Here is an 18,424-nt window from a genome sequence, read left to right on the forward strand (position 1 = left end):
TAGGTATGTGAATATTAATATTTTGCATTTAAAATGTTGTTCTAGAAATCAGGTCATAAAACATGTAAAAATAGACGTAGACGTAAAAATACAGTTTTTGAAGGAGCTAGTTTTATCTGCAGGACTAACCCAGCACAGAAGCCTGAAAGATGGTGTGTTTTTACCGGTGTGTATCTAACCTCGGGTACTGAGAGACAGGTACTGATTGGTTAACTATCCCGCTCGTCCCGCCTCTACACCTTCGCTAAAAGAATAATGATTGGATCTCGTCCTAAGTGGTTCTGATTGGACTTGGTCCTTGTCAAACATTTTCGTCTCGTTTTTATTAGTTGACGGAAATGTCAGTTAATATCGTCTCGTTTTTATTTTTTTATGCTGTTTTTATTTAGTTATCGTCTCGTTTTCATCTTGAAAAAAAGCTTCGTTGACGAAAACTATGACAAAATTTTTTAACACTGGTTTGTACAACCCTTCAAGGACCATCACCGACCCACCACCAAACTGATCATGCTGGATGATATTGCAGCAACCTATCGTTCACCACAACATCTCCAGACTCATTCACACTTGTAACATGAGGTCAGTGTGAACCCACTCTCATCTAAAAGAATGGGGCACCAGTGGTGGACCTGGTGTTCTCCGGCCAGTGACAATTCAGCGTAGGGCTCTCATGCCACCCTTATGGAGTCTGTTTCTGACTGTTTGTTCAGTAGCTCGCAGGAGGTCACTTTGTACAGCTCTGATGGTGCTCCTCCCATTTTCTTGCACACAGAAGCAGATACAGGTCCTAATGCCTTGTCCTGCTCTCCTCGTGCAACAGCTATGTGCTTGTGCTATGAGATACAGCAAAATCTTCTTGTGGCAGCACGGACGGATGTGCCACCCAGGAGGAGAAGGACCACCTGTGCAACCTGAAAGGGCTGCAATAACCACTCACTTCATGCTACCAGTATTGAGAGGGACACTGGCAAAATGCAACACTAGAGAAGAATCGGTCAGGAGGGATAAGGAGAGAGTATTTGTAATTTCCTTTGTGGAGGTTGTCTTGCTGTTGCTTCTGATTCAGACTTTAATGTGTTATACTGTGATGTCTGCACTGCTGCACCTTTACTGACTGTGGAGATCCCCTTTTATCAGCCTATTTCCTAAAATACTTGGACTGCCAGACTTCCACCCAGGAGACCCGGTTCTGTCCTGCTTTTCCAACTGGGACAGAATTCAGCACATCTCTCCACATTCCCACAATTCCCACCAGAGGCCTGAGAGTGTGTGTGCTGAGCCGAACTGATGCAAACACACAAGTCACACTGAGCTCATCCAGCCAGGCCCTGGAGACAGCATGTCTCATCTCAAACAAACACTAAATAATACATTGAACATTTTGATATTGGAAATTTAATATTAAAGACTATATTAAAGCTATACAGGAGCATGTGTTAAACAAACTAGAATATGTTTTATACTTTAGATTCTTCTAAGCAGCAAATTTATCTTTGAGGACAGATCTGCACTCTTGGTATTTTAGTCTCAGTGTCTTCATGAGGGAGAGTCACCTGGAATAGTTTTCTCAGCGTCTTGAAGGAAGGAGTTTCTGGAGGTGCTGAACAATAGCTGCTGCTTTTCCTTCACGCTGTGAAGCTCCAGCTCATCCTAAATCACCTCAAATCACTTCAATTCAATTCAATTCAATTTTATTTATATAGCGCTTTTTACAACAAAGGTTGTCACAAAGCCGCTTTACAGGAAAAACAGGTCCACGCCATCTCAGATCACCATCTCAGATCATCAGGTTTAGATCAGTGGATTAATGTGGAGGACAAACACTGTTTACTGTTTACTACATAATTCCATATGTATCCCTTAATTGTTTTATGTCTTTAATATTAAACTACAATGTAGAAAAAAAATTATAGGGACTTCCGATTTATTTGATTAGTCCCGATTCAATACAAAAAAAAACACATCCAAGTTGTCCTTTAGGTTTTTTTAAAAAGTATTTTTGAATCAATATTGAAACAGATTAAAACAACTGATTTTTAATCATATAATAAACAAGTACTAAATACTAAATTATTTCCATTGAAATATGCATCCTTTCTTAAACAAACAAACCAAAAAAATGTCACACAGCAATTCGGTGATTAAATGAATCATGGTCATGATTAATTTGTTTAATGCTGGTATTTTCCTGTATTTTGGGAGGAAGACAGAAATAATGATGTAGTGTGGTTTAGGCTGAGCAGACTAGATTTAGACTAGACTTATTACTGGCTAATAATACCTCAGAGTAGTATTGATGCTTTTAAATTAGAATATTTTAATGAGTTACTCAGTTGCTGTGTTACTGGGTTTTAAATAACAACTTTAATAGAGGACAAAAACACTAGTGTAGATGCATACGTGTGTGTGTGTGTGTGAGCGCCCAAACGTTTTCATCAATGTGTGAATAGAGTCTACAGTGTAATGTTACATTTTTGATAAATCACATGATCGGATCTGGGACATCCCTATAAATTAAATAAATAAAAAACCTTGAATGAAAAGGTTTGTCCAAACTTTTGACTGGTACTGTATATATGAACAAACTGGTCCACTGACTTTCAGTCAGTCCTGCAGGCAGTGTACTGGGAGGAACCATCGCTGTATTGTCCTGACATTAATGATGATCAGTAAACCGGTCTGTATTGACTTTTATAGCGGTGCACTCCTCCAGAGTAAACTGAACTAAAGTAAACTGAGAGCAAAACACTCCAACAGCACTACCACAGCACCGACCATCTGACCACCTGAGGGGTGTGAGGGGTGTGGGGTCAGTATAAAATTTTATTTTATTATAGTACAGTATTAAAAGTTAAATGCGTTACATTCTGTTTAAAATTGAAAGAGTGCAGTTTAACAGAAGGTGCTGCAACACTGAACTAGTTTAGTTTTAGTGGCAGTAACACTGTGATAGAACATGTTACTGTTAATAAGAATAACACATGTTATTTTTAATGGCAGTAACACGGTGTACTGTGTGATGACTTTCTAGCGTGTTATGTAAGAGCAGCCAGGTGTATCTTACCTGTCCCTCCAGCCTGTGGGCTCCCACCCTCCTGGTCCAGCCTCAGGTGGCTCAGTATGTGTTCCAGGACGTTCTGTGGGGTGGCGGGGAAAGCAGAGTACCTACGAGAGACAGATGAGGAGTCACTGGAGTTCTCCTCATCAATAGAGGACAGCGAGCGGCTGCTGCACCACTCCTCCTCCTCCGTGCCCTCGTCGTCAATGTAGCGAAAGTACGGCACGTCGAAGGTGGGAAGCGTCTTCAGCTCACTGCTGCTGCTGTCTGAGCCTTCATCCTCACCCTCGTCCTCCTCCTGCTCCACCAGAGCCACCAGCAGCACTCTGCCCTCCGGCTGAGGGTCCATCAGCCCCAGCCTGGACCTACAGCATTTCCCTGGGGCAGTGTGAGTCAACCCTGGTTGATGGAAGCCCTGCAGTCCTGGCACTAAGCGCTAACGCCAGCCTCCAGAGCTCCGGCTCAGCGGAGAGAAACGGGCAGTGCAACACATCCTCCACCAGCACCGCTCTGAGTGTGTGTGTGTGTGTGAGAGAGAGAGAGAGAGAGAGAGAGAGAGAGAGAGAGAGAGAGATGATTTGACTTCAGGCACAAGAGAGAAGAGAGGAGACAGTTACCAAGCGAGAGTGAGAGAAATCAGGAGAGAAAAAAAAGAGAGAAAAGAAGGGAGAGAAAGAGAAAGACATAAAAAAGAGAAAGAATTGGAGAGAGAAGGAGCTGAAGACGGTTCCAGGGTGAGGTAGAGAGAGAGTAAAAAGAGAAAAAAGGGAGAGAGACAGATATAAGCAAAAGAGAGAAAAAAAGGAGAGAAATTGGAGGAGTAAGAAAGTGAAAGAAAAGGGAAAGAGATTTAGAAAGAGAGAAAGGGTGTGTGCGCACCAGCCTGTGTGTGTGTGTGTGTGTGTGTGTGTGTGTCTGTGTGTTACCTCTTTCTAGTAGAGGAGGGGGCTGGCGGTGACGTCGTTTTGTGAAGCAGTAGCATCTCTTCTCCCCGCACACACACTCGCTCGCCCTCCCGCACACACACACGGACTGCTGCGTCACACACCGGCTGTGCAGAGAAAGGGGGGGGGGGGTTAGTTTATCACCAAGGAGATTCCCTGTCTTCCTGATTTCCATCACAATACACCCCCACCACACACACCCCAATTAAACCACACCACATCAAACAGCTCCGACCACTTAGGGATTTATCTTATCTCCCACCACCCAAACACACTCCCCCCACGCTCGTCTTCACTCCTGCATTAATACATAATTCACCCATCAGTATTACTCTCATCAGTATTCAGCAGCATCTAATACATACCAATCAATTTCACATAAACATCAGCATTCAGCACTCAAAACACGCGCTTCTGTATCTACTACAAATCAATCAGTATTTACTACCAACCCTGTACCATCCACTATTGATTTCCGTCCATTATACATGACTTGTATTTACTTTAAACAATTCAACATCTACGAATAATTCAGTCTCTATTTACAATATATGATTCAGTGTATATAAAAAATAATTCAGCATCTATAAATGATTTAGTATCCAGAATAATTGTTTCCTATCAGTGTCATTCAGTAGCTACTGTGCATTATTCAGTATTTAGTGTGTCATTCAGTAGCTACTGTGCATTATTCAGTATTTAGTGTGTCATTCAGTAGCTATTGTGTATTATTCAGTATTTAGTGTGTCATTCAGTAGCTATTGTGTATTATTCAGTATTTAGTGTGTCATTCAGTAGCTACTGTGTATTATTCAGTATTTAGTGTGTGTCATTCAGTAGCTATTGTGTATTATTCAGTATTTAGTGTGTCATTCAGTAGCTACTGTGCATTATTCAGTATTTAGTGTGTCATTCAGTAGCTATTGTGTATTATTCAGTATTTAGTGTGTCATTCAGTAGCTACTGTGTATTATTCAGTATTTAGTGTGTCATTCAGTAGCTACTGTGCATTATTCAGTATTTAGTGTGTCATTCAGTAGCTATTGTGTATTATTCAGTATTTAGTGTGTCATTCAGTAGCTATTGTGTATTATTCAGTATTTAGTGTGTCATTCAGTAGCTATTGTGTATTATTCAGTATTTAGTGTGTCATTCAGTAGCTACTGTGTATTATTCAGTATTTAGTGTGTCATTCAGTAGCTATTGTGTATTATTCAGTATTTAGTGTGTCATTCAGTAGCTATTGTGTATTATTCAGTATTTAGTGTGTCATTCAGTAGCTACTGTGTATTATTCAGTATTTAGTGTGTCATTCAGTAGCTACTGTGCATTATTCAGTATTTAGTGTGTCATTCAGTAGCTATTGTGTATTATTCAGTATTTAGTGTGTCATTCAGTAGCTACTGTGTATTATTCAGTATTTAGTGTGTCATTCAGTAGCTACTGTGTATTATTCAGTATTTAGTGTGTCATTCAGTAGCTACTGTGCATTATTTAGTATTAAGTGTCATTCAGTAGCTACTTTGCATTATTCAGTATATAGTGTGTCATTCAGTAGCTACTTTGCATTATTTAGTATTAAGTGTGTCATTCAGTAGCTACTTTGCATTATTCAGTACTTAGTGTGTCATTCAGTAGCTACTTTGCATTATTTAGTATTAAGTGTCATTCAGTAGCTACTGTGCATTATTCAGTATTTAGTGTCATTCAGTAGCTACTGTGCATTATTCAGTATTTAGTGTCATTCAGTAGCTACTTTGCATTATTCAGTACTTAGTGTGTCATTCAGTAGCTACTGTGCATTATTCAGTATATAGTGTGTGTCATTCAGTAGCTACTTTGCATTATTCAGTACTTAGTGTGTCATTCAGTAGCTACTGTGTATTATTCAGTATTTAGTGTGTCATTCAGTAGCTACTGTGCATTATTTAGTATTTAGTGTGTCATTCAGTAGCTACTGTGTATTATTCAGTATTTAGTGTGTGTCATTCAGTAGCTACTGTGCATTATTCAGTATTTAGTGTGTGTCATTCAGTAGCTACTGTGCATTATTCAGTATTTAGTGTGTGTCATTCAGTAGCTATTGTGTATTATTCAGTATTTAGTGTCATTCAGTAGCTATTGTGTATTATTCAGTATTTAGTGTGTCATTCAGTAGCTACTGTGCATTATTCAGTATTTAGTGTGTCATTCAGTAGCTATTGAGTATTATTCAGTATTTAGTGTGTGTCATTCAGTAGCTATTGTGTATTATTCGGTATTTAGTGTGTCATTCAGTAGCTACTATGCATTATTCAGTATTTAGTGTGTCATTCAGTAGCTACTGTGTATTATTCAGTATTTAGTGTGTCATTCAGTAGCTATTGTGTATTATTTAGTATTTAGTGTGTCATTCAGTAGCTACTGTGCATTATTCAGTATTTAGTGTGTCATTCAGTAGCTACTTTGCATTATTTAGTATTTAGTGTGTCATTCAGTAGCTACTGTGTATTATTCAGTATTTAGTGTGTCATTCAGTAGCTACTATGCATTATTCAGTATTTAGTGTGTCATTCAGTAGCTACTTTGCATTATTTAGTATTAAGTGTGTCATTCAGTAGCTATTGTGTATTATTCAGTATTTAGTGTGTCATTCAGTAGCTATTGTGTATTATTCAGTATTTAGTGTGTCATTCAGTAGCTATTGTGTATTATTCAGTATTTAGTGTGTCATTCAGTAGCTACTGTGCATTATTCAGTATATAGTGTGTGTCATTCAGTAGCTACTTTGCATTATTCAGTATTTAGTGTGTCATTCAGTAGCTACTGTGCATTATTCAGTATTTAGTGTGTCATTCAGTAGCTACTGTGCATTATTTAGTATTTAGTGTGTCATTCAGTAGCTATTGTGTATTATTCAGTATTTAGTGTGTCATTCAGTAGCTACTGTGTATTATTCAGTATTTAGTGTGTCATTCAGTAGCTACTGTGCATTATTCAGTATTTAGTGTGTCATTCAGTAGCTACTGTGTATTATTCAGTATTTAGTGTCATTCAGTAGCTACTGTGTATTATTCAGTATTTAGTGTCATTCAGTAGCTACTGTGTATTATTCAGTATTTAGTGTCATTCAGTAGCTACTGTGCATTATTCAGTATTTAGTGTGTCATTCAGTAGCTATTGTGTATTATTCAGTATTTAGTGTGTCATTCAGTAGCTACTGTGTATTATTCAGTATTTAGTGTGTCATTCAGTAGCTATTGTGTATTATTCAGTATTTAGTGTGTCATTCAGTAGCTACTGTGTATTATTCAGTATTTAGTGTTTCATTCAGTAGCTATTGTGTATTATTCAGTATTTAGTGTGTCATTCAGTAGCTACTGTGTATTATTCAGTATTTAGTGTGTCATTCAGTAGCTATTGTGTATTATTCAGTATTTAGTGTGTCATTCAGTAGCTATTGTGTATTATTCAGTATTTAGTGTGTCATTCAGTAGCTACTGTGTATTATTCAGTATTTAGTGTGTGTCATTCAGTAGCTATTGTGTATTATTCAGTAGGGCTGTGACGATAATTTTATTACCGCAATACCGCGGTTATGGGACGTCACCGCGGTGATGAGCTCATTACCGTCATTACCGCATTTTTTTATGGCTGTCAAATCTGATTGACTGCGTTTTGAGCGGTAGTAAAATGCTCCATATAAGCACAACTGTGGTGAATTCAGTATTAATATGTCAAGTGTAAGTCCTACACTATAGGGCTGTGCAATATATCAAATATATTTTGATCGCGATAGATATTGGTGTCAAACGATCTCAAAATTCATAATATCGAATATAAATTTTTTTGTCATTTATCTGTGCTGCCGCTGCACTGGCGCGGCAGCGAATGGGTTAAGCAAAACGCGGTGCGTGGTACTCATTGAGGTCCTGCTCACTTCGTCTCCATTGAGGCTGCTGAAGAGAGTGAAGATTAGCAGCACTAATATTGGCTCGGAAATGGAAGCTACAGGGCAGGCTCAGTAAGTTGAGAAAAAAGGAAGAAAAAGACTCAGAACAGAAGAGAATCATCTGCAAGATTTGCCGGAAAGTGGTGTCTGCACCTCTCGCCAACACATCAAACTAATTCACCCACCTCAAGGTAAACCATAGAGCCATGTAAGGTGTTCCGTGGTCACATTTTGAGAAAGTAAAATATATTAATTCATTGTCTGGCTGCTGGCTGTTCTGCGTGAGCACCGCGGAGAACGCGCGGCATTGCGCCTCAGTCTTGGTAAAAATAGTAAGGTTGGTTGAAGTGTAGTTCAAACAGCAAAGCAATGATATAAAACTATAACCACCATCTTTACTGAAATGTTGTTATCTGACCAAGTCTGAGGTAAAATGCGCTGCGCCTTGTCTCTTTCACAGCACGCGGAACTGAGTTCAGAACCGCTACAAATATAACCATATAAAACTCAGTTCAGATAAATAAACTTCAGATGAGTAAGGACACGTAAAGTGAAACAAAAATTGTCAAACATAAAGGACAGGTTTCTATTATTTTAAAATGGAACTAATGTCTTTTTTTTGGTCGGTTGTCTCTTGCGAGCCGATTTCTTAACGTCACGACATTTTAATCAACATATTATATGACGCGGGTCCCGTCAGGATATCTTGCGGCACAGACAGAACTGAATTGTTATTGGCGGGAACAGGAGTTTAATCAATCCAGAGGATGTGGGAGCACATTAATAAATAGTTAAGAAAATTGTAATAATCACGCAGTGATTCTCATGCACGCAACAAAAAAAACCCTAAGCACAAAAAAGGAGCGGAGAATGGACCGACACGCGCACACACACACCGATTTTTTTTTTGTAATGTGGTAAGAAACGTGACCGCGCGCGGTTTTAATAAATATTTTTTTTAATTTTAAGCACTAAATGTAATTTATTAAATTTATTTAGGACCGCGGGGCAGGTGCGGCAAAACTGTGTATGTGGCGGGCTGATGCGGGATTAAAAGAAGGATTTTTTTTGCGGAACGGTAACGGGACAAAAAAGAAATGATGTCTGAATTAATTTCCTCCAATCGAATATAATTTAACATGGTTTAAGAATATAAAATAATTTATAAACAAACGAAATATTTAATATTGAGCTAATAGCCCAAGTGCAAAAATACAAAATCTGTAATACTCTGCACTGCACAATTCAAACGAAATAGCCGTAACGCAGCTGCGCTCCTGCCCTGCGATGCAGCCGAAGCCTGGGCAGCAGCAGAAATTCTGGGGTGAAAACTACATAACTACACAACATAAGGATACATAATGCACTCCAAATATTCAGGAGGGAAGTGAAATAAATGATACTGTACAGATATAATCTGTATCTAGTAGATATTTAATGAGAAATAAGAAGAGTGTGAATAAAAAAAAAACAGACGCCTATCACAGACTTCTTGAGCCTTGAGCCCGAACGGCCCGAGGAAAGGGGTGAGAAATATATTTTTTTCGGGGCCGGGGGTCAGTGGAAAATTTTGCTGTGGATTAATTCGTCTTTTTTTTTTTAAACGAATATTAGAATATTCGCTACCAATTACTGCCGAATATCCTGAGCTCAAAACCGCTATTCGGGCCAGCCCTAAAATAGATCTATGGATGGAGAAGGGGGAGGCGGACAAGCTCCTCCTTCAAAAAGTCTGCACGGAAAAAGACAGGTTAGCTGTACAATGACGAATTATACAGGCAGCATATGTTCACTTGTTATGCTGTATTTATGGTTTATGTAGAAGTTGTATGTAGGCTGTATGGTTTGAAGAATAAAGATTTGTTACCAATAAATTTGCGGTGTTTTTTTTTTTTTTTTGGGGGGGGGGGGGGGGGGTTGGGGTCTCGCGGTTAACCGCAATATCGCGGTGATGCGTTAGTTTTTTACCGCGGTTATAAAAAATCAATACCGCCCCAGCCCTATTATTCAGTATTTAGTGTGTCATTCAGTAGCTACTGTGTATTATTCAGTATTTAGTGTCATTCAGTAGCTACTGTGCATTATTTAGTATTTAGTGTGTCATTCAGTAGCTACTGTGCATTATTTAGTATTTAGTGTGTCATTCAGTAGCTATTGTGTATTATTCAGTATTTAGTGTGTCATTCAGTAGCTACTGTGCATTATTCAGTATTTAGTGTGTCATTCAGTAGCTACTTTGCATTATTTAGTTTTAAGTGTGTCATTCAGTAGCTACTGTGTATTATTCAGTATTTAGTGTGTCATTCAGTAGCTATTGTGTATTATTCAGTATTAAGTGTGTCATTCAGTAGCTACTGTGCATTATTCAGTATTTAGTGTGTCATTCAGTAGCTACTTTGCATTATTCAGTATATAGTGTGTGTCATTCAGTAGCTACTGTGCATTATTCAGTATATAGTGTGTCATTCAGTAGCTATTGTGTATTATTCAGTATTTAGTGTGTCATTCAGTAGCTATTGTGTATTATTCAGTATTTAGTGTGTCATTCAGTAGCTATTGTGTATTATTCAGTATTTAGTGTGTCATTCAGTAGCTATTGTGTATTATTCAGTATTTAGTGTGTCATTCAGTAGCTACTGTGTATTATTCAGTATTTAGTGTGTCATTCAGTAGCTACTGTGCATTATTCAGTATTTAGTGTGTCATTCAGTAGCTATTGTGTATTATTCAGTATTTAGTGTGTCATTCAGTAGCTACTGTGTATTATTCAGTATTTAGTGTGTCATTCAGTAGCTACTGTGCATTATTCAGTATTTAGTGTGTCATTCAGTAGCTATTGTGTATTATTCAGTATTTAGTGTGTCATTCAGTAGCTACTGTGCATTATTTAGTATTAAGTGTGTCATTCAGTAGCTACTGTGCATTATTCAGTATATAGTGCGTGTCATTCAGTAGCTACTGTGCATTATTCAGTATTTAGTGTGTCATTCAGTAGCTATTGTGTATTATTCAGTATTTAGTGTGTCATTCAGTAGCTACTGTGCATTATTCAGTATATAGTGTGTGTCATTCAGTAGCTACTGTGCATTATTCAGTATTTAGTGTGTCATTCATTAGCTACTGTGCATTATTCAGTATTAAGTGTGTATCATTTAGTATTTAGTGTGCATCATTCAATAGCTACTGTGTATGATTTAGTATTTAGTGTGTATTATACCCAGAATGCACCTCACACTGACATTACTCCCTCAAGCGATTACATGACACATTTCTGGTATGTTTATCCTCTCTTGCTGCTGTACACCAGTATGGACACTTAGTAAGTTAGCTAGCAACTGAGACTAACTACTGGATGAATTTTTATGCTTGATATTAAGAACATTTTCGGAAACTACACATTAAATTATGGTGATATAGTGGTTGTAATTTTTATCAATGAAAACACTCAAATTTGTAGGTTGGTAGGGCCAAGGGGTGAAATAAGATAGGGCACAGGTGACTGAAGTCACTGAGAAAATACCAAGAGTGTGAAAATCTGTCATTAAAGCTAAATGTGGCTACTTAAAATAATCGAAAATATAAAACATATTGTGGTGTGTTTAACATTTTTTGTCCAATAAATAATTCGTTTCAGTGCCCTCAACCTGGCAACCAGTGCGAATTTCGTGTCTGGGTAGGAGGGGTTAAGTTGGACTATGGTAGGCATTTAATTCTGACTGTTCCTTTAATTTGTTTTGTGGTTATATTTTGTTCTGTTCTTTCTAATATAATTCTCCCAGTGTGGTTCTAGAAAACAGCAGCTTTGGAGTTTGTGACTCACATCAGATACTGGGCACAATACGATATAGCACCCCCCTCTCTAAAACACAGCTGAATCTCTTTATGCTGTTTTTTTTCTCTCTGTTGCGTCACTCGCCCCTCCCACTGTGATCAGCAGGAGGTGGTGAAGAGGGTAGTTATGTATGCCGAGCCTCAGGCACTGTCTCATCTCAGCTGCTCCTAGTCCAATTATACACACACTAATCTATTTCTACCTGATAACAACAGTACTGCCAGCAATCACAAAAAATACATACCAGACTGCCCCTCTAACGTTTATTATAAGTGAGTTTAGAATCAGCATTTGTGTGTGCTCTTTTTAACTAGGATGGAAAATATACTTGTAAACACCACAATATGAAACAGACACCATGTTGCCTAAAGTATTCATTCACTCATTCAGATCACTGAATTCAGGCATTTCAATTATTTTTAATTGCAACAGGTTCATAAAAGAACAAGCAGCTAGGCATGCAGACTGCTTCTACAAAGAATGGGAAAAAATGGGTTTTCAGGAGCTCAGTGTACTCCAGCATGTCCCATGATGGGATGCAGCACCTGTGCAACAAGTCCAGTCGTGAATTTTCACTGCTAAATATTCCACAGTCTGCTGTGAGTGACGGGAACGACAGCACCTCAGAGTAGTTAAAAAACAGTTCAAAAACATAGCGAGCTTCATGAAATGGGTTTCCATGGCCAAGCAGCTCCATCCAAGCATCACAACACCAAACGTAATGCGGGCTAGCAGATACTTTTGGCAAAATGGTGTCGTTTATTCTGTGCCTCCTTCCATTCAAATGCAGGTTTGTAGCAGCAGAATTAATGTAACAGATTGCCTTTGGATTTCTTTTATTTATGTTTGCAAATATGGGTGAGTCTAGAGTTACATTAGATACAGCAATCACCAGCGTGATCCATTGTACCAATACTGCTGCATACTGTATACAAAGGGGAGCCCAATTCCAGCACAACACCGCTCCTTTTTCTTTTTCTATTGGTTAAAGGGTGACGAAAGCCTGACACAACTTCATGTTATTGGTTTGAATATGTCTGAACCATCGTGAAAAGGGTTTCACACTGAGAACCAACAGGACCAAGTCTGAGAATGTTGGTTCTTTGGTCTGGACTAAGCAAGGTAGGTATGAAGGTATGAAAGCAGCCTATAGCAGGTCTGTTGGTTTGTGCAGAGCCGAAACTGAATTGAGGAGAATGTGTTATTGCTTCTCTCCTTAGGAGCAGGATGTGTATGTGTGTGTGTGTGTGTGTGTGTGTGTGTATTCATCATCTGGGTTTGATTTTTTGGGCCAGATAAAATCAAAATAGTTTGCATGTGTGTATTTTAATGAACAACATGTCCATTAACCACAACTCCTCTACAACAGCTCATCACTCAACTATACTGTGTGTGTGTGTGTGTGTCTATAATTACGAGGACAGACAGGCTGGAATAGGCAGCACTTTTCTGCTCTAATTGCCCATCGCTCTGAAGCATCGAAAGACCTTCAGTGATCTATCACACACACACACACACACACACACACACACACACCTCACTGACAAGGATGTCAGTGGGGCAATCAGTTTCCTCTACAAACCCCATTACAGCAGTCACACCACAGACACACAAACACACACTTTTAAAGGGCTCATATACCCCACAATTTCCATAATCTATTATTCCACAGGAGCTTCATTTATTCATGAATTAGTGGGTTTAAGATAATCATGTTTTGTTTTTGGCATGGACAGACAGAGAGAGATTCCAGCCAACTAATCCAAATCAATCCGGCTTTCAAAGGGACTCCTAACAGTGTGTCTGAATTTACCAATGCAACCAGTTCTGCAGAGATCACTAACCTTATTAACATGTTCCTAACAACAGAGTTCCAAACTAACCAAAATGATCTTAAGCTGGCAGTAAATCAAATAAATAAAATTTATAACAAATGTGCAATCAAGGGAAACTACATAAATAAATACATAAATAAATAAATACAAAAAAAAGACCCCAGAATGAAAACTGGTTTGATAAAGAATGTGAAGTTATACGAAAACAACTTAGGCAACTCTCTAACCAAAAACACAGAGAACCACAAACCCTGAACTGAGACAAAAATACAATGAAACACTTAAACAATGTAAGAAAACTTCATATAAGAAAAAACAACAACACTATAACAAAACCCTACAAGAAATTGAAGATTCAATTAACCAAAACCAGTTCTGGGAAAAATGGAACTCATTAAACAGCAAACAAAATCAGGATATTTCAATTCATCAGTCCATGACAGCATCAGGACTGAGATGTTAAAGAACAGATCTCCTGATCTGCACAGGGCCGTACTAAAACTCTTCAACCTGGTTCTTAAAGCTGGCTGCTTTCCTGACTCCTGTAACAGGGGGCTTATTTCCCCGATCTACAAGAGTGGAGACAAATTAGATCCCAACAACTACTGAGGCATCTGTATGAGCAGTAACCTGGGGAAGGTTTTCTGCTGTATCATTAACGCCGGATACAGACCTTCCTTACCGAACACAGTGTCCTGAGTAAGAGTCACTGCACTACTGATCATATTTACACCCTACACACCCTAATCCACCATCAAGTCCACCAAAACACCAACAGTAAAATATATGCATGCTTCGTTGACTTTAAAAAAGCGTTTGATTCTATTTGGCACACTGGACTCTTTTATCAGGTTCTAAAATGTGGTGTAGGGGGTAAAATATATGATATCATTAAATCTATATACCTAAACAACAAGTGCGGAGTTAAATTAGGCAACAAAAGAACAGAATACTTCACTCAAGGGCGCGGGGTGAGACAGGGCTGCAGCTTGAGTCCAACCCTGTTCAATTTCTATATAAACCAGTTAGCGGTGTTACTGGAACAATCTGCAGCCCCTGGATTCACTCTCAACAACACGGAAGTTAAATTCATGCTATATGCAGACGACCTGGTGCTGCTGTCCCCCACAGAACAGGGGCTACAGCAGCAGCTGGACCTGCTGGAGCAATACTGTCAGAACTGGGCCCTGACAGTCAATCTGGACCAAAACAAAATTGTAATCTTCCAAAAAAAAGCCAGGTCTCCGAAAATCAGCGCCTCAGGAAACTTTGATCTGGGAGTGAATGCACTAAAAGCAAAGGTCAGAAGAGTCCTCTTTGCAATTTCACAAAATAAACATACCAATTGACCCCCGTATCGTAATGGTACAGAAAAAATCCATGTACTTTTTATTACACCCCTAGTGAATGGCTGACTAAAGGGGCTAGAATAAAGTATTTTTGAATAAATTAGTGGCTAAACCTCTGTAGCCTGTACTAATAACAGAATGTCTCAGCTAATTATTAATTGTGACCTTTATTTCACAGTGATGTCGGCTGGTTTATGTTTCTAAATGGGAGTCAACACAGAGCCAACAGTGTAATCTGTGAAAGTGGCCTGTGCCATTGTGAGTGTTTATATGTGTGCGTTGGTGTCTACATTGCTCTGCAATTTAAGGCAGGAATGTGTAACAATCACAGATGCTGCCTCGGTATCGCTCCAACATGCATATACATATCTGTGTTGTGTGAGTCAGGCTGTGCTGCAGGGTTTGTGTAGGCTATGCTAGTGTTTGACACAGAATCATAAATTGGCTGGATCTGCTGCAGGGTGAATGGGTGGGCTAAGGTGCTGTAAGATTAAAGGGTGGAACTAAACTTTTGTAGGCAGAGAAGAGAAGCTGCGACATAAGACGCACCGGATTATAAGGCGCATTTTATGCAACAACAGTAAAGAACAAGCCATATTTCCCTTCTAATTCAGCAGATCTCCCCGCTGGGTGCACCTAAGTAAACAAAACTGCAATTCTTAACAAAAATAATTTATTTCAAAGGCAAACAAGCTACCCAAATTTCTTTTCTGAAAATTGTTGCGTGAGCAAAGCGCTTCCATGTACCCAAGTAAGCTTAGATTTCCAGTATTTTAGCACGGTTAGCAGTAGCATTAGCCACAGTTAGCAGCGCTTAGTGCTAATATAGCCACTACACTAAGAAACTCTGAATACTTCATTAAGCCGGGGCGCCATCAGCCAGCAGTTCTTCCCACGTAGCTTGTTTTAACAAGGTAAACACGCAGAATACAGTGCGATATACTCACCTCTGAGCGACAAAAGAGCTAGCGCTGCGGTTATGGAGCTAATAATTTTCTTACAGTTAGCGTTTACATTTGGTGGTAGAAAAAGTAATACGGCAGCTTAATTAAACGTCAGTGTGTACTACAGCCTCTGACCCTGTCTACAGGTCAGCAGGAGTAAAGAAAAGCAGGACTTAATTCCAGAGATTGCAGCACTGCTGGCTGAACAGTGTGAGTGAAAGCAGAGCCGCTCTCAGAATGTACAGTATGCACTTCTAACAGTGGATTTATATCAATGAGCAGATTGTGTTTAAATGTGTTATGACACCAGTAGACGACAAACAAATGGTCAGGACCCGGTCAAAAAGTGTAAAGCATGTTACAGAGCACCTTTATAAACAATGTGAAGAATGTGAACTATGCCCAGTAAAGAAAACAGTGAGAATGCTGCTTTACGCTTACCTGGCACTTCATTTACAGTTTGTATAACCAACAGAATTAAACCAAAAGGTCAACACACCCAATAACGATCCCCAACACTGAGCTGTGGAGGTCTCAGGGGTAATGGAGCCTCATCCAGTATCTTTGGGATTAGTTGAATTGATAGGACTAATCATTAAAAATCAATACCTGACCTCACTAATGGTCTTGTAAGACTGAAGGCAATCAAATTCATCTCACAGCAATGTTCCAACAGATAGAGTAAAGTCTTCCTAAGGAGCAGAGGCTGTTTACAATTGTTTACAGGCTAACGAGCTTCAAATTTTTTTTGAGAGATAAGTGTGCAGATTAATCCAGGGCTCCTCAGGACAACAAAGTATTCGCAGCTTCTGGATATCAGCGTGAATCGTGCATTTAAAGTGCCGCTCTGAGCTAAATGGAAGGCTTGAATGAAAAGCGCCAGAAATCATTTCATTTAACTAATAATTTAAATAACAGGTGTGCCGAATTTGACTCCCCGGCAGAATCCGACTCTCCTTTGCGTCTGACACGTGGGCGCTAGAGGTAACACTCGAGCTGACGGTAATTTGCTGTGTGTAAATAAAGCTTTATATTTGTATTTCACTCAGAGCACAGCCAGATATAAAGCCAAACAAAGACTCTTGCAGTGCTAGTTTAGTTGTAGATAACGAAAGAAAGACGGGTGTTGCAGAACTAAATAACTCATAGGACTGAACGCCTTTCAGCCATAATGATCATTATAAGGACAACATGTTAATCACAGCTTAATCGTAAAATCTGTCAGGTACAGGAGCCGGGCATCGGTCTACAGGAGGAGGACAAACCTGCTGCTATTTCTGTATTCACATCTGAATACCTGATATTTAGCAGTTTAATTTTTATACCTGCTGAAATTATACTCCCCCTCTGATCTCAGCACCCTGCGTGATGAAGAGCACAGCACTAGTGTCATCTCGACGAAAGTGACACTAAAAGACGAAAGTGGAGACAAAAGTGACACTAAAAGTACGCTAGAGCAATGTAAAAATAAAAATAGCTGACATCAAGATTAAAGTTGTAATATTAAATAGGAAAAGAAGGCTAACTGTTTGGGCAGCCAGTTTAAGGAGATCAGGAGCTGTTACAGGGCTGGTGTTATTATTATCATTTATTTATACTTCTAACGTGCTGCTTAATAATGCTGTATTGTTACAGCTAAATACAGAGTCCAGTGAAGGCATAGATACCGGTATAGCCGGTATAGGTATAGCATCACACGGCGGGGGTGATACAGGCGAGGTTGTGGGTGGTATTTCTAGCAAAAGCTAGACACTGATTTTCTCGTCAATAGGGCAATATTGCTATACTGTGGTTATCGCGGCAGCCCTAGTTATGGTATCCAAGATGCTTGCCATGATGTTGCAAGATAATTACCAATGGATTGCAACATTGTTGCAGGGTGTTTTTTAACTTATTGCAAGGTGGTTGCTACATGATTATTTAATGGTGCTAGGCGGCTGCTATGGTATCAGAGATGTTTGTTTTAGAGTTGGTAACTGGTAACTATCCTGTTGCAAATGAGCTAATATTGAAGCCCATGTGGTTGGTATGGCTAGTACAGTGTTTCTGTAACAGCTTTTGCAGCAAAAAAAAAATAACTTTTTCCACCATCAGTGCTGAAAAAAAAACAGGACTTATCAGACTGGCTTATTCCATTACTCCCAACTCTGTCCACAAGGGGGAGTCATTAGCAACACCCACATTTTGGCTTTTTGTCTTATTAGATTAGATGGCTAAGCATTTTACTGCATGTTATACTGTGCATGTATGTTTGTGACAAATTCATGTAAATGTCATTTAATATATGATGTCATTAAATGTTGATAACAGTGTGCCACATCATATCAAACACAAAATACAGTAATATCATGATGTAAAAAATCCATACAGTGATAATAGCAGTATTTTTGGTTTGTTTGCAGTTTTTATACAATACATGTTTAGTACAATAAAGAAATAAAGGTCAGACTTAGAGTAATGTCACACTGAGAAAATATGATCAGGCTAAGATTAACATTAGATATACAATTAATTAATAATTAATTCATCAT

General features: G+C 38.9%; 1 protein-coding gene across 1 annotated transcript in view; it reads right to left on the reverse strand.

Annotated features, from left to right (window-relative positions):
- Window positions 1–18,424, reverse strand: part of rapgef5b (Rap guanine nucleotide exchange factor (GEF) 5b) — a 109,700-nt gene that overhangs the window by 51,532 nt on the left and 39,744 nt on the right. The window contains exons 10-11 of the mRNA XM_022673987.2: window positions 3,985–4,109; window positions 3,065–3,165 (exon numbers count right to left, since the gene is read on the reverse strand). Coding sequence (XP_022529708.2) covers window positions 3,065–3,165; window positions 3,985–4,109 — 226 coding nt within the window. The remainder of the gene's footprint in view (window positions 1–3,064; window positions 3,166–3,984; window positions 4,110–18,424) is intronic.

The sequence above is a fragment of the Astyanax mexicanus genome, chromosome 6 (assembly GCF_023375975.1).
Source record: "Astyanax mexicanus isolate ESR-SI-001 chromosome 6, AstMex3_surface, whole genome shotgun sequence".
Taxonomy (NCBI): domain Eukaryota; kingdom Metazoa; phylum Chordata; class Actinopteri; order Characiformes; family Acestrorhamphidae; genus Astyanax; species Astyanax mexicanus.